The 15,664-nt window shown below is 32.3% G+C and overlaps 1 protein-coding gene across 1 annotated transcript in view; it reads left to right on the top strand.

Annotated features, from left to right (window-relative positions):
* Positions 1 to 2,184: 2,184 nt before the first annotated feature.
* LOC129224648 (C-myc promoter-binding protein-like) overlaps positions 2,185 to 15,664 on the top strand; it is a 72,575-nt gene continuing 59,095 nt past the window's right edge. The window contains exons 1-6 of the mRNA XM_054859131.1: positions 2,185 to 2,483; positions 4,136 to 4,322; positions 8,002 to 8,058; positions 8,163 to 8,232; positions 11,903 to 12,072; positions 14,696 to 14,928. Of these exons, the coding sequence (XP_054715106.1) occupies positions 2,185 to 2,483; positions 4,136 to 4,322; positions 8,002 to 8,058; positions 8,163 to 8,232; positions 11,903 to 12,072; positions 14,696 to 14,928 (1,016 nt within the window). The remainder of the gene's footprint in view (positions 2,484 to 4,135; positions 4,323 to 8,001; positions 8,059 to 8,162; positions 8,233 to 11,902; positions 12,073 to 14,695; positions 14,929 to 15,664) is intronic.

The following is a 15,664-nucleotide window of genomic DNA, read 5'->3' as shown; positions in this document are numbered from 1 at the left end:
TATTGAAGACCTACCCCAGAACAAGTGTCCAATTTTTAAGGTATCGTTCATATCGCAAGCTGAAAAGTTTAAAAAATTTTATATGATCATAACCAGGGTAGGGACAGAACACGGAAAGGTCAGGGAACTTTATTGATTCGGGAAAATCAATTAAATGAAAAAAAGTTTTTGATGTGCAAAATTAAGTACCGTAATTTTCTGTGCATTATCTGCCAATTATCATTTTTTTTAACAGTTCCTGTCACCATCGTGATAACCAATGCTTAAAAGTAATAAGTATTTCGTGCAGCTTAACTTTTTGCTAATACAAAGGGCTTGCAAAAAGTTAAGCCTCGTGAAAATAAGTACTGTTACACTACTACAAATTTTATTTGTAAAATTAAAATTATTTTGCACATTTGAGAAAAAGATTCGGACATGCCACCTGAGGGATAGTCTGGATATTCAAAGTTTTTCCTTGGGGAAAAAAATAATGAGTTATATTTTTCATATGTATGAATGTGCATTGGGAAAATTATTTCTATGAATTAAAAAAGCAAACAAACTTTCTGATCAAGCAGATTTTGTGCATTTTGTTGTTAAGATTTTTGAGAATTATCCATTGGTTATCTAACCATATATCTGTTTCTAGGAACTCGATTACTGTGGCAGTTGTTTGTGGCTCATTTGCATAAAATCACATTGAGGTACTTGTTCAGCAAAAATTAAGCCTTTTGTTTGAAAGATTAAAATCAGTGTTAGAAAAAAAAATGGACTAGTAAACGTATCACAGCGCTTTAGGTACAAAATGCCTCTGCGAATTTCTACCTGCCATCTGTTTTTAGAACTAAACAAGATTTTTATACATAAGATGACAATGTTTTTGCCTTGTTGTTTTTCAAAATATGGCTGAACGTAGGGGAAACTCGTGCCACTCTCTTGGATTCTGGGTTCGTTTTTTCAGTTTTCGTATTGGCGTTTATATTGTAAAAGAAAAAAAAAATTCACTGGCAAAACAACTTGTAATGAATTAAAGAGCACAAAGTTACCTTCAAAACTGTATTTTTTTTGCAGCTGAAAGAGGTGTGGAGATACTTAATTTCAAAGTGCTGATTTTTTGGAAAAGTGACTGTCTTCCGCACTTTTCTTCATTTTCTAGTCTCTGCAAAAGCATCACTTTTCGTTTTAACTCAAACTCTGGATCAATGTTCATGAACTTCAAAATTTAATATCTCTAGCCTATAACAGCTGCAATAAAATTAAAAATATATTTTTAAAGGTAGTTTTGTATTCTTTAATTCATCATAAATGGTTTACCTACAAATAAATAGTTTTTGCAACGATATGAAATAGAAACTGAAAAAACGCACCTAAAATCTAAGAAGGGGGGGGGGAGGATTTCTCTTATGTCCAGCTGTATTTTGTCAAACAAGAAGGCGAAAACATATTCATCTTATCATACTCATGTATAAGAATTGTATTTTGTTCAGAAAGCAGATGGAGGTAGAAATTTGAGGAGGGATTTTGTACTTCAGGGGTTGTGATACATTTATTAGTTCTTTTTTTTTTGACAAACGCTGATTTTTATTTTTCAAACAAATGCTTTTATTTCTGCCGAATTTGAATCCCAATATGATTTACTGCAATATCATTTGAAAGTTTGTTAGGTGGTGGACTAGTTCTTAGTAGATTTGACCGGTTGTAGCTCAAACGATTGTTTTCTAAAATGCCGTTTTTGCAGATTTTGGCGGCAGTTCAAATTTTTGAACTTTGAATGTTTCAAAGCTGAAAAATCTCAAAGCTGTCCCTCGCTGAAAAATATAACTATCTTGATGGAAAAAGTCATTTTATGGGATTTTGTCTGATCTTTTCAAATATGTACTACTTATTTTGTGCCTAGATTTCCCAGGAGTTTTAGCGATCGGTCTTAACCTGAGAAATTTGTGTTTTAGCTCATTTTTCTTCTATCTACCGTAACTCAACTGTGGTTGCAAATTGAACACGATAATGAGTGGTTCTATACTTCACTTGGGCTCTTCTAACACCCCCTTTCATTTTGCAGATTAGGTTGAATTCACCCTGTATAATGTCTTGTCATCTTAGATTTAATTTGCTTTTACTTAATTAATTCGAAACAGAAAATTCTAATTTTGTAGGTTAGCTTCCAATATAACAGCTCAGCTCCAATGATGTTGTTCTTGAAGAATGGACGATAAAAGAGTTGCTGATTACTTTGTAGTGGCTGGGCTCCAAGATAATGCTTCTCCTCTAGATGAATTTTCACGAGATGGAAATGTTCCCAAAACTACACATTCTTCAGTTCCAATCACAGATGTTACTGTCATAATAAGAAGCTTAGGCGAAGTAGTTCCTAAAGGTTATGTCTGTATAGAACATACTCCAACAGGTTTGAATGCTGACCTTAATCATGGGAGTATACGGAGTCCCAATATATATTTTTGCTACAAGCGCGGAAGAGAAAAGCCTCCTTTGGTGGATATTGGGTAAGTGGTCATTTTCTTTTCAATTGTTACTAAAAAGTTAACTCAACATTTGCAATAAGTTACCTCCCTATAGCCTGAAATAAATAAAATACATCGCCAGCTCAGTCATTCCATCCAAGGATTGCAGTTTCGTGCTAATTTGAAATTGCAGTCCTCAGATGGAATGACTGAGCTGACCTTGTATTTTATGTATTTCTATATTTTGAGTTTCATTCAAGCAACAATTCTGACATGCTTGTTTTTTTTTTTCTTTCTGAAAAGACTCCTATTATTACTACTACTACTATTATTATTTTTAGTTTGTCAAAGAGATCTTATTTATATTTTTCTTAAAAGCTTTTGATGTAGATTAATATTAAGATAGTAGTGTTAAAAATGAGACGAGAGTAGTTGTATTTTGCAACGAAATACTTGATTTTGATGTTCAAATCTGTAAATCTAGGTGCTGTGCCAAATTTGACACCTAAAATTTTGAATCATAGTGAACATTTTCTTTCCCAACTCATTACAGTTGTGACCAGTGATTGCAGGGAAAGCCTAGAAGGAGACATTTAATTCAATTTTTGTAATTTTTTAAAACCTGCTTGTTCTATCTCTACTTAATGTATATTTTATGACCTTGTGTAAGTTTCATTCGTTTAGAAATGGCACCTATATTTTCCATTTTGGTGTATAAAAAAACATATCTTGAGCGTCATCATAACATGAGGGGCATCCCGATAAGAGGTGTCGGGAGGTCACAGTAACCTGCCAATAATGTCCTTAATATTCAGCAAATAGTGCCTGGTGTTTGGCAAATTTGAAGACAGAAGTACAATATTGCAATTTTTATTATAATGCTAAATGTTTCTCGTAGTTAGGTGCTAGTATGTGAGCAATGAGCCCTCATGCTCCTATTTTATATTTCTCAGGGCCCAAAACTGGCTGATTTTACTACTGTTTTTTGGTACGTTCACGTAAATCATAATTAAGAATTGGTACTATCCCGAAAATCAAGAATTGAGCTCAGCAGTTTCATAGAACTATATTTGAATTCGGCTCAGTTACAAAAACAATATTAAAAAAACGGAAGTTTTGCTAAAATCCACATTAAAAAAAAAGAAAATGTTTCTTTGTTTAAGATATTTTTTACCCATCAAGTAAAATGCTTAGCTGATTTATATGAACAATTGCAATTGCTTAATGAATGACTTTTTGTAGTATTTTAACTCATTTTTAGCGTTTTTTTTTTTTTTTCCAAAGTGCATGTTTATGCAATTTTGTCATAATCTTTTAACATCTGTTTAGTGAGGGTGGGGGCAGTTTTTCCCACATTGTACGAAGTACAAAGCCTATTGAGCTGTAGTACAATGGTATTTTTAATGACACTTAGATTTTAGCTCCCCCATCCCCCTTCCGGGAAAAAAGAAGAAAAAAACCCCCCTTTTTCTTGCTAAAATTAAGTTGACTATGAGTCAGAGGTTGAATTACTATCATCAATAGTCCAAGTCAATTTTTGAAAATGAGAATCAATTTAGCAAGTTGTGAGATCAAAATCCATAAGTTTCCAAGTGTTAATCACACAAATTAAGGAAAAGAAACTTATGTCATAAATAATACGAGACTCACTATTTCTGTATGATTTTATCTAATCTGTTTATTTATGCTTACAGGGTTTTGTTTGAAGGAAAGGAGAAGGTTATGGCCGACAGTGAAGTGGTCTTGACCACGCTTCAAGGTCGTTCGGCCAATGTAAATAATAGTGGTTCAAAGACCTATATTACATATCGTCGCGCAACTGAAAATGCACCTTGCAATCAATTGGTAGTAACAGATATATGTATTATTATAGCAAATAAGGTAAAACTTTTCTTTTTTTAAAATTTACTTAAAAAGCACCAATTACATGTTAAAATGCCTATGTAACTTCATATCTTTCTGCCTTTCTTTCATCTATATGAAGTCAGTATGATGTATTATGTCTCTCTTTCATCACAGCAATGAAACCTTTAAACAACAATTGCTCATGGAGTCCAGCTATTACTGGTCATCACTTAGAATTGGCAGTCATTCAGAAATGCAGATATTATTTGGAATATTCATTGGATATTAATGCAGAAGCATTATTTGGATTATTAAAAGCATGCTCTGCAATTGATGTTTACAATAACCAACTGATGTGATCAAATATTATATTATGGAATAATTTGACTAGAATTTAGCTGTTACTTATAAATTTTTGGAAGTTCAGTTGAATTTCTAAGAGTAATTTACATTCTGACTTACTTAGTCTGTTATCAACTATCTTTTAAAACCTTCTGAAACTTTTTCATTTGGAGAAAAATTAAATTAAAAATAAGAAAAATTAAATAAAAATTTCGTATCTTTCATGTCTTTTATATAAATATTCATTTTGCTTGTAACTTTAATTATCTAGGGAATACATATTTTGAATTTAAATTAAAAGTGGATGTGTAAGGAATGGACACTCTCCTCATGTTTGTAATTTTACAATATTCATAATTAAAATTCAACTTTCATTGATTGTTTTGATAATTCTCTGGAGGTTATATTATCCTGTATTATTATAAATAACCTTGATCAATGAGTAATAAATATGCAAAATTTTGTTGACAGATAATTATTTTTGTACTCAGGGATGAAAATCTTCCACAGATCAGCAATTTTCCACTTTTTGTATTTTTTCTTTTGTTTCCAGTTTTTAGGTTTTAAAAACCGATTTTCAAAGACGGCATATATTGGTCGCGTCATTGGTGAGACAACATGAAACGATAAAGGGAGATATCAGAGCTGTTGGCTAAACGATTACATGACAACATGATTTCGTTTGCGATACAAAAAGTGGGAATCATCATAGTGCTGTGTACATACGATATCGTCTTATTGCCGCGAAATCGATATAGGAAAATATCGATCTTAAATAATAGTGGTACAGTATCGTTTACGTCATCAGTACCAGAGATGAAAATCTTCGGCGGATTCGCGATTTTCTTTTTCTTTTTTTTGTATTTTTTCCATTTCCTGGCCGAAGTGATCGATCTCCCCCTCTCCCCTCCCGCACCATGATTTTTGCTGAATCACATGTTTTTTCTAGGTAGAAAGAAGGGAGGAACTTAGTTTTCTGAGTGGGGAGAGGGAGACGTGAGAATGATGTAGCAATCGTCAGCATTTATGCATTTACGAAATCTGATTGCATCCACTTCCGTAACATTCGCTCATTTCTGTCTGCTATGCCATCCTACCATTCAGACCTTTACAACTTTTTGTAGAGTATTATTTTCAACCCTTCTTGTATTTTATTTTTTTGCTGAAGACTTGTATGCTTATTGTTTTGCCAGGCCCAATGCACAGTCACTTTCAAGGGATCACGAAAATGCCCCCTCACCTCCCTTCTTCCCCGATCCACCCATCAGGATTTTTGCTGAGGCAATCGTTCTATCTTGGGTAGAAAGAAGGAAGTAACTCGCTGTTGATGGGGAAATACTGTAGAGTGACTGTGCAATCCTTAGATGTAGCTTTTGAAATCTGATTGCATCTGCTTCTTTAACACTCTCTCATTTTTATCTGTATGCCATTCTACTGCTTAGACATTTATACCTTTTTGTAGACTATTATTTTCAACTCATCTTACATATATATATACACTGGTGTGCAAAAATTAAGGACGAAGTCGAAAAATTAGCATATCAGCTGAACGAAGAGGCAGAGCAGACAGAAAGACCAATCAGGAGATTAAGTAAGGTGATGTACGGTAGCACATGCGCAGATATGCAGGCAGACGTAATGGGGGAGTGTCTGAGTAGTATAAAGCATGTTGGACGGGACCCATTATTGTAACGAGATTCTTCTTCCATATGTGCGTCTTTTTAGAGGTGCTATGGGTCCGCAGTTCCTTTTCATGGACAATAATGCACCATGTCATCGCACAGTAGCTGCCGAACAGCTCTTAGAGAGTGAGGATATTGAATGTATGGATTGGCCGGCACGATCTCCGGATCTCAATCCCATCGAGCATGTATGGGATTTTCTAGGCAGACGCTTGGCAGCTCGTTACCACCAGTAACGATTCGGGAGCTTCGATTGGCGCTGCAAGACGAATAAGCAGCAATGCCTCAACAACTCATTGACACCCTCATTCTCAGCATGGGCAGACGCTGTGAAACCTCCCTAGCAGTCGGGGGAGATCATATCCCCTACTAAAGACCGGATGTTTCTTGCTGGACACCCATCACAGGGATGTTTCGGCCTTCAGTCGCATTGCGCTCCATGCTACTTTTTCAATAAAGCTTCTTTTTATCCCTCTGATTTCTCTTTTAGTAAGTGTTGCTTACATTACAAATGTCCTTACGTATTGGGGATCTTACGGTATTAAATGTGTTGATTTGGAAGGTTTTTGTACAAAGTTATATTGAAAAAACCGTCTCATCCTTAATTTTTGCATACCAGTGTATATATATATATATATATATATATATATATTTCCCCCCCCCCCACGCCCATTCAAGCCAACATCATTTGTCAGATTTAGTTTTGTCGCTTACCAGAGATGTAGCTCTTAAAGACTTTATTGAATTCTAATTTATTTTAATTATATTGTGCTATTTTATTATGATATGCATGCAAATGTAGGTAGGAAATTAACGATGCATATACTCTCCAGGCATGACATAGTGGTTAAAGCTGTTTTATTAATCTTAAAGTAATTATTTTTATGATAATGCTTAAAATGACCATCTAAGCTCAGAAAGTTTTAAATTGGTTTTAGTTTTTTTAAAATTGATTTTTATACAATATACCCAGCTGCTCTAGAAAATTTCAAAATACTTCTCAAAATCACCATGAGTGCTCCTCAAATTGTTTCTCCAAGGTTGGCAACACTGATAATGTCATTTTGTAATTATGGTGACTAATGATTCAGCTTGTATTGAGTGTTTAATTATATGTAAGTTTTATAGCATTTGACGTCACTTATAAAGTTTTAACTTCATCTAATTTGTGGGCTGTGGGAAATTGAAAATGATAAAAGAATTGAAATATCTGTTAAAATCTTAAATAAATGCAAGCTTTTTTTATATACTAGCATTTTTTCAAGTAAAAAAGAATAAAACAATTTTTTTCTATTGATATTTAAAAGGCAGCTTAATATCAATATATATGTCTAGTTTCGCGTAATATTTAAAAAAAAATCCAAATGATAAGCCGCGCAATTTTTCCTCTTTTTTTTTGACTTTGAGCTATTTTTATCCCTGTGTACTATATTTGGATCATCTTGTCAGTTTTCCTCTTTTTTACATTTTGGCTGCTTTCAACCCGGATGTAGCCAAATTTGATTTTTATTTTCTGCAGTGATTTTTTAAAATTTTCTTTGCAAATGTAAGTTTCTGATCTATTGGTTACTTTAAATTTAGAACATTGTCAGAGTTTAATTTAGAACACTGTTTAGAACTCTTTAAAGTTTTAATGTAGTTTTTTTTAAATTTTCTGTTATATTAAAGCATATTTTTTACACCAAATGTAGGGTGAAAATCCTCCTCATGCCTTTTGTAAGATTGATAAGAATTTAAATAAAGGAGTGGTGAGTTTTACTTTTAACAAGACCTTGTTTTAGAATTTTTTTTGAAATTTTAATCAAATTCTGTTTTCATTTATTACATGGGTCTATTATTAATTCATTTTCAGTTGGGCAGTGATGTTTACTTGTGTTATAAAAAGTCGATGAACAGGCCCGATCTTCTGTGTTATAAACCAGGTAATTTTTCTGCTGTTTTCATAATTTTAGAATACTCCAATATATATTTTAGTCAAAGTTTTAGATGTTCAGTATTATAATGTTCATATAAATTACATTCTTGTGTAATTTTGTGTTTAACAAACTAAGACCAAAATACAAACAACCATTTGATGTTTGAAAAAAATTAATTTACAGTTTTAAATTTAATGGTTTATCAGTATTATAACTCTTAAAATTACAGATAGCAATGAAAATTGCAGACATGCATTTTCCCAGTGGCAGAAACACCACAACACAAGTGGCAACATCGGACAGGGATGGCGACATCATCACAGACAAGGAAACCCTATCGCATTGCGGACAGCTCTGTCCATGCTAAAAAAAGTTGTCCGTAGAAAAAGAAATGGTTATCTGCAGGGAAAAAAAAGCTGTCCGCAAATGTCGGACATTTGCATGGACTGCTGACACGGAAGAGAACGATCGCACATGTGATCCTTCTTTTCTTTGGGTGATCATGTATAAACCAAAACAAAATGATCTTTTTCAAAATGTTTACTGGCAAAGCAAATCTGAAATCAAAATAACGCATATTTCTGTGTACATAAAAAAAAAAGTCAGCTCACTTTTGTGATGCAAGCGATAAATAAACTAACTCGGTGAATAATTTTGCTTGTTTGTTTTATATCATTAACAGTAGTGTTGTTGTTAAGTTCTCTGAAAATGCAATGTGATAGCTTTAAATAGGGTTACCAGCTTTAAAATTATAGCCATTTAGGATCTGATCCTTTAATCATCCTTTTTTTTTTTCACAACTCCGAATTTTTGGTGAATATATCAGTGATATTAATAATATTCAGCATGCAGACCTGTTAAATGGTAATTCTAAAATTATTTTACTTTAGTAACTTGTTTATTTACCGTTTTTATACTTTAATGCTTTCATTTTGAAAAATGCAATCTGTGCATCCAATATAAGAATCGAATTTTTACTCTTTTTTTTCAAGCTAACTTCGCTTTATATAGAGGCAAATAAATGAAAAGTCTATTAAAACCATCATTTCAAGATTTTAAAACAAAATTCCGTTTTTGTTTATGAATCAAAAATTTAAATGCTGAATTGATGGTTTAATTATAGTTTTGCTGCAATAGTGTTGATAGATATTAATGATATGTTTATCATAGGCTTCTAAAATACAATTCTAAAAAATTTTTTTAAATTCTTTTATGAGCCGTTTTTATACTTTTGGAGCCCTCACTTTGAGAATTGCAATCTCTTTGCATCCACTTTAAGAATCAGATTTTTCGAATATTGGATGTTTAATACGCTTTGTTAAGAGGTAAACAAATAAACTCTCCTTTTATTTCTGTTGAAATCACGAAATTTAGAAGTTTTAAACGAAATTTGGAGAGTTTCAATGAGTTAAATGCTCAACCACTGCTTGAATTTAAATTTTTTTGTTTTAATTAATTAAATTATGTGTGTATAAATTTTCCCATTAACATTTGCAGCATAATTCAGTATAATGTGGAATGGTGTATAGGTATTAATAAACTTAAGGGGTTCCCATCTTCCAGAGAGCAATGCCGCTGAGCCCATGAAAACCTTCAAGAATGATATTATCAACAGAAATAAGAAAAAGTATCACAAAAACACCTTCTTTAAAATTTTGTTTCACCCCCCTCCCCCGCTCTCCCCACAAAATTATTTGATTTTTCACAAAGTGAATAGGTTTTGCACGAGAAAAAAAGGACCCTGAAAAAAATCCTGGACAGACCCCTGTTCAATAGCCAACGCCTGTTTGCAAATGTTAGGTGCCCACCAAGGACAGGGGGCGGAGGGTCATCAGAATGCATCATTGAAACTTTTAGGTGGAGGGGGAAGTCAATTAGAGAAAGATTTTAATCTTTTTGGGGTGGGGGTCTCGTTCTTGAGAGGGGAGTGCTTCACTTAATTTAGGGAGGTGCGCCATCATCTTTGGGGGTGGGGTGGCTCGGAAATTTGCAGACAGATTATGAAGTTCGAAAATTTTGTCGCAGACAGCTACAAATCTTTCTGCCACTGGGTGCATTTTGAGGTCAGACAAACCACTTTCCAAAAAAAAAAAAAAAAAAACTGACAATCTACTTTAATTGGATGTCTTTTCATTCACAACCTCATTTTTAACATTGAAAAGGCGGTGCCTGCTAAACCCCAAAAACATGCCTGCAATTCCCTTTGCTATTTATGCCAGAGGATATTTAAAATACAGTAGAACTCAAATTATCTCAACTTCTAATATCCAAATTGAATTGCTTTCAGAATTTCAGATTAAAAAAAACTAAGCCTGAAACATATTGCAATTAGCAAAATAATGATTGTCTTCATGCCATTCCTTCCCCAAAGGTAGTCAAGCAGTTTACTTTGACCGAGAGCTTTGGAAAGTTGTGACTTTCATTTAAATTTTGATTTTAATAAAAAATTACATGCTGTACTAAACTACAGCAATTGTAAGTATGCTTAACATGTGAAAATGCTTTTTCATTTGATTAATTAAAAGCCAGTTTTCTTTAAAAGTAGTTTTTTTTCTTCCATTTTCAACATGCATACAGTAATAATTTAAATAAGTCCTTTTTTCTGAAAAAAAAAAAAAAAAAACTAATTATAGTAGACTTGTTTTACGCGGGGGTTACGTTCCACGGAAATGCTGCGTAAATCGAAACCGTGTAAATTGAGACCTAATACTATTGTTAAAATAGGGGTTTGGTTCTGTAGGTAAAAAAACTACTTCATTTTAGTGATGACTAATTGTATAATAAGTTTAATGTGTACTTATATCGACTTTAATGCACAAAGAAAACATAAATTAATTTCGTGTTCTGTTATAAAGTGTGTGTATAAAGAGGAGCTGGCTATTGATAGTCTTTTGGCAGTCATTAAGAGTTTCTCTCCTGTAATTCTTTGCAGAGCATTAACGCATCCATGATCACTTGCGTCATTTCCATGATATAAATCTTCTTTCACTAACAAATCAGAAAGATCATTTCTATTGTCTAGGAATGGCTTAAAATTTTCAATGTTAACGTTTTTGGTTGTGCGTCAGTGATGTCGGTATCCTCGTTGTTTTGGCCTCCTTTGTCACTCCTAAAAGCTCTTCTTCCAGTGAGTTCTGAACTATGTGAGTTTTATAACTTTACTTCTGGAAAGAGCTCTGAAACCAATTGCATGAAATGTCTCCAGTGGACCAAGCTTGATTATTAGCATGCCAAAATGCAGTTGATTACGCATAATCTCCAATCTTTAGGAGCTTGAATTTTGAAAGAAGCGAAAATTTTATCTGTTTATATTGCCCCATGCGCTTAAAACCGAAACTCATCCACGTAAAATAAAATAAAGGTGTCAAATCTTAAATGGCGTGTAATTGAAACCGCGTAAAAGGAGGGTCTACTGTATTCAAATTTTTGCTTGTCTGAAGGGGAGTCTGGTCCCAATTGATTCAAATAATTGGAGTTCTACTGTAATTAGGAGCCTATGCCGATTGGGGGAGAGATTTTAACTGATGTTGAGAAAGTTCATGTTGATTTACTGTTGAGTTGTTTAGTTCTATATATATATATTTTGTTTATTTTGTAAAATAGTCTCTTTTTTCTAATAAAATGAAATTGAAATGATGCATAATGCACATTTGATCTGAAAATGTGTTTTATATAGGTATACTTGGAAGATTTCCCCTTGATGATTATGAATCATTTCCTCTTCCGCCCTCTGTGCCATTATTTTGTTTGCCTATGGGTGCAACTATAGAATGTTGGCCAAAGAAAGCTCAACAGCCAAAACCAGTGTTTTCCACATTTGTGTTAACATCTTATTCAGCAGAAAAGGTTCAATTTCAAAAATTTCATTTTTTAAATTGAATAAAGTCTGAAACATTATTTCAATGAAATTATAATAATTGTGCATGAAATATTTTTTAATGCAGTAAGACCTGTCTATATTGGGTGCTTATGTTTTTAATAAAACATGCCCAATATATATAGACGTGTCGAACTTGAGAAAGATTTCAATCCTTTTGAAGAGATGTTTTTGCATTTAAAATATAATTGCGTGAAAATAATTAAGTGTTACAAATATCTAAGTAATTGGAGAATAATTATTAAATAAATAAAAACAGAAGTTGTTAAATGAATAAAAGCAGTTTATACCTAGTTTTAAAGAAAAGGCAGTGCAAAGAAAAAATTAAACAAATAAGGAATTAAATCTTAGTTACTCTGCTCTTTCTTCTCGTATAAATTTCTATATTTGTTTTGGAACCACAATATTTTAGGCAAGTACCATTGCTATTATCAGAGAAAGACAGTAAGATTCTCTCAATTCCTTTGGGAGACTCTCAAATTTTGATGCCTTCTCCATCACTTCCTAATAAAGGAAATGTTGAATTTTCATCAGGGTATTGAAAGTCCCCTGAAAAGGGATCTTTCAGCTGTTGAAATTTTGTGAAAAGTCCCTATAGTAAAACGATAAAAATCGCAAAACGGAAATATTTTCATGCACGAGTATGAAAATAGTATCAAGCATATTATTTTTTGTCTTGACATTTTCTTAGCTTACTGAAATAAGATATGTGTATTCTTTTTTGGTTCTGTCTCCTTTTTCATTTGAAATATTTTTAAAATAATAATAAGAAATAGTGTCTTATTCTACATGAAAATTTTAAAATTTAGCTATATTATAAATACATTTGTTGATCAAATGTAGTGGCTCTATTAAAAGAAAATAAATAAATAAATATAAATGTATACTGTATTATTGTTTTCACATCAAATTTTTAATTTTTACTCTTTACTGTGACTTTCTATTTGTATGTTTATACTTTTGTTAATGTGCTTTATCTTAAAACCTAACCCGATAGATAATTTTGTTTGATTATGCTCTTTTTTAGCCTACTTTCCCAGTAAAAGTCAGAAAAAGAAGAAAAAAGCATGAAAGAAGGCTTAATGCATCTTAAAAATATCGCGAAAAAAAAAAAAAAAAAAAGCAAGGCAAAAATAAATAGAACAATTAAATAAATATCGAAAAATTAAAAATTGGAAAGCAGGGTATTGAGATGGGGAAAAATGTTTGTCGATCTGCCTGTCTGTCCCCCCCTAATAACTTCCGAATGAATAGTCCAATTCGAACAAACTTTTTTTTGTTCGAAAGATCTCGGCGAGGAAACCTCCTCATTCCCATATTTCACTTTTTGATTTGAACTATTTTTTGTTCAATTTTGAACAGTTCAAAAAATTTAACATTAGCGCCTACAGGGAAATTCAAGGCAATTACGAACTGTGAGGCAAATTTGCTTCAAACAAACTTTGTAGGAAAAAACTTTTGATGAAAAACTTGTATATAAAATATCTTTTTGATTTGAACAATTCTCCGTTCAATTTTGAACAGTTCAAATCCCTTAACATTAGCGCCTACGGGGAAACTGAAAGTCAATGTAGATTCCGTACTTGAAGGCGGATTTACTTCAAACAAATTTTGTTGGAAATAGCTCTTGACGCCAAACTCCAGACTTCAACTCCGAGAATTTAGGGGCACTTGACTCCGACTCCAACTCCTGTGCCCGACAATTAATCGGACTCCGACTCCCCGACTTCGACTCTGACTTCGTAGCTTTGGCAAAAATTTATACACGAAGTACAGATTCTTAGATATTCGACTCCGACTTCTTTACCCCAAAATGAGATTGACTCCGACTCCGCAGCCATTATTTTAACTGTGAAATAAAGTCATTTATGTTTCTACATAAAGTTATGCGCAGACGATTTTTTTTTGACAATGAAAATTATTTTTTAAGTTGACATTTTATTGTTTTTATTTATTTTGGTAAGTGCATTAATTGATTTAAAAATTGTTTTTGGCAACAGGGAAAAAGAAACGTTTTTTTTTTGATATGAAGTTTTTATTTTAATGAGCTTATTAATTTTATTTATTATTTTTTCATTTTGAAAGCTGTTAAAGATGTTTTTAAGGGAAAAAAGTATTAGCTGCTTTGTTTAAAAGTTGCTATTTTATTTGTTCAGTTTTTTTTTTTTTTACGCATCTAATTTTTTTTAGATGAGTGAGGAATATTTTATTCCTAGAAATCAGCTTAAAGTATTTTAAAAATATGTTTGAAAACATTTGCGATTTTAGCTATTTTTGAGAACATTGATCAGGTACTAGAAAGTAGTATGGGTATACGGGAAAGTAGGCTCGTCTAGTTCTAGACAGAACTTCTTGTTGAAAATTTAATACGCCATCCCTTCGTACATATTCAACTATGTTAAATGTAATAAATTATGGGATGACGTATGTGAAAATTTACAAACAACCCACATGGGTAACATTCAATTTTGATACATACAGAAGAAAATAGTTTTGTTCAAAAAGAAATCTATTATGCTCTAAACTAATTTGAAAGGTTTTCAGACTGAAACTTCGCCTTTGTACCATACTTAACATTTAATACTTTTTTAGGTGTATGGTGCAGCTGTAACATTTTATGAGCCATTCAATGAAATAAAACTGAATGGAGTGATGCGGAAGCACCTAAAATATGAAAATGACGAACAGAAGAAAGTTAGGTGCTTGCAAACAAACAAATCTATTTGTTTGCTTTCAAGATGGCCATTTTTTGACACATTTGAAAAATTTCTTCGCTACTTGCACCGGATGTCCATTACAGGTCCTCACCGAGTTCCTCTTGAGAGGTAGGTAATTGTCTAGACATAAGGTTTGGCATCACCCTGTACGTCTAGTATTTTACAGTTTTTGTTCTTCAATATACCTTTTCAATTTTCAATTTATATTTTTCCTTTTCTGACAAACACATTTGTACTTATCACATTTAAATTAATTAATTTTTGTTGATTGAATCAAGTTTGAAATAAATTACTACCTGGGGTCGATTCAGATGTAAATTGGGTCTGCCTTGGGGCCACTTTCTCAAAACTTCATATCTTAAAATTAGACCTTTAACAAAATTAAATATTTAAAAACAATTATTTCAATTGTCTGAATGCAAAACATCAGTACACCAGTAAAAAAAAAAAAAAAAAAAAACTTCCAGTGTCCAAGTTATGTTTTTTAAGCCAAAAAGATTTCAGACTAGATTTGTGATAGCTTAACACGCCGTATACAATATGACAGGACCTTTTCACAAAACATTAATACGTAAAAAAAGAATGGCCAAAAAATAGCCCCCCCCCCTTTTTTTTACAAGAAGAAAAATAAAGTCCATAAATTGTTTTTTTTTTCTTTTCACAACATGCAAACATAAACTAAAAACATGGATCAACTTCTGGCTACAGAAAAAAGAGTAAGGTTTAAGCTGGAAAGACATGTCCACTAGGTTAAAAAATGAAATAAATAAATAAATAAATAAATAATTTTTAATGACTTTTAATATTTTAATTTAAAAAGATTTTCATTTAACTGTTTTTAAAA

Source organism: Uloborus diversus, chromosome 6 (assembly GCF_026930045.1).
Source record: "Uloborus diversus isolate 005 chromosome 6, Udiv.v.3.1, whole genome shotgun sequence".
In the NCBI taxonomy this organism is placed as follows: Eukaryota; Metazoa; Arthropoda; class Arachnida; order Araneae; family Uloboridae; genus Uloborus; species Uloborus diversus.
Note: the sequence above shows the minus strand (reverse complement) of the source record. Positions and strands in the feature narration are given on the sequence as shown.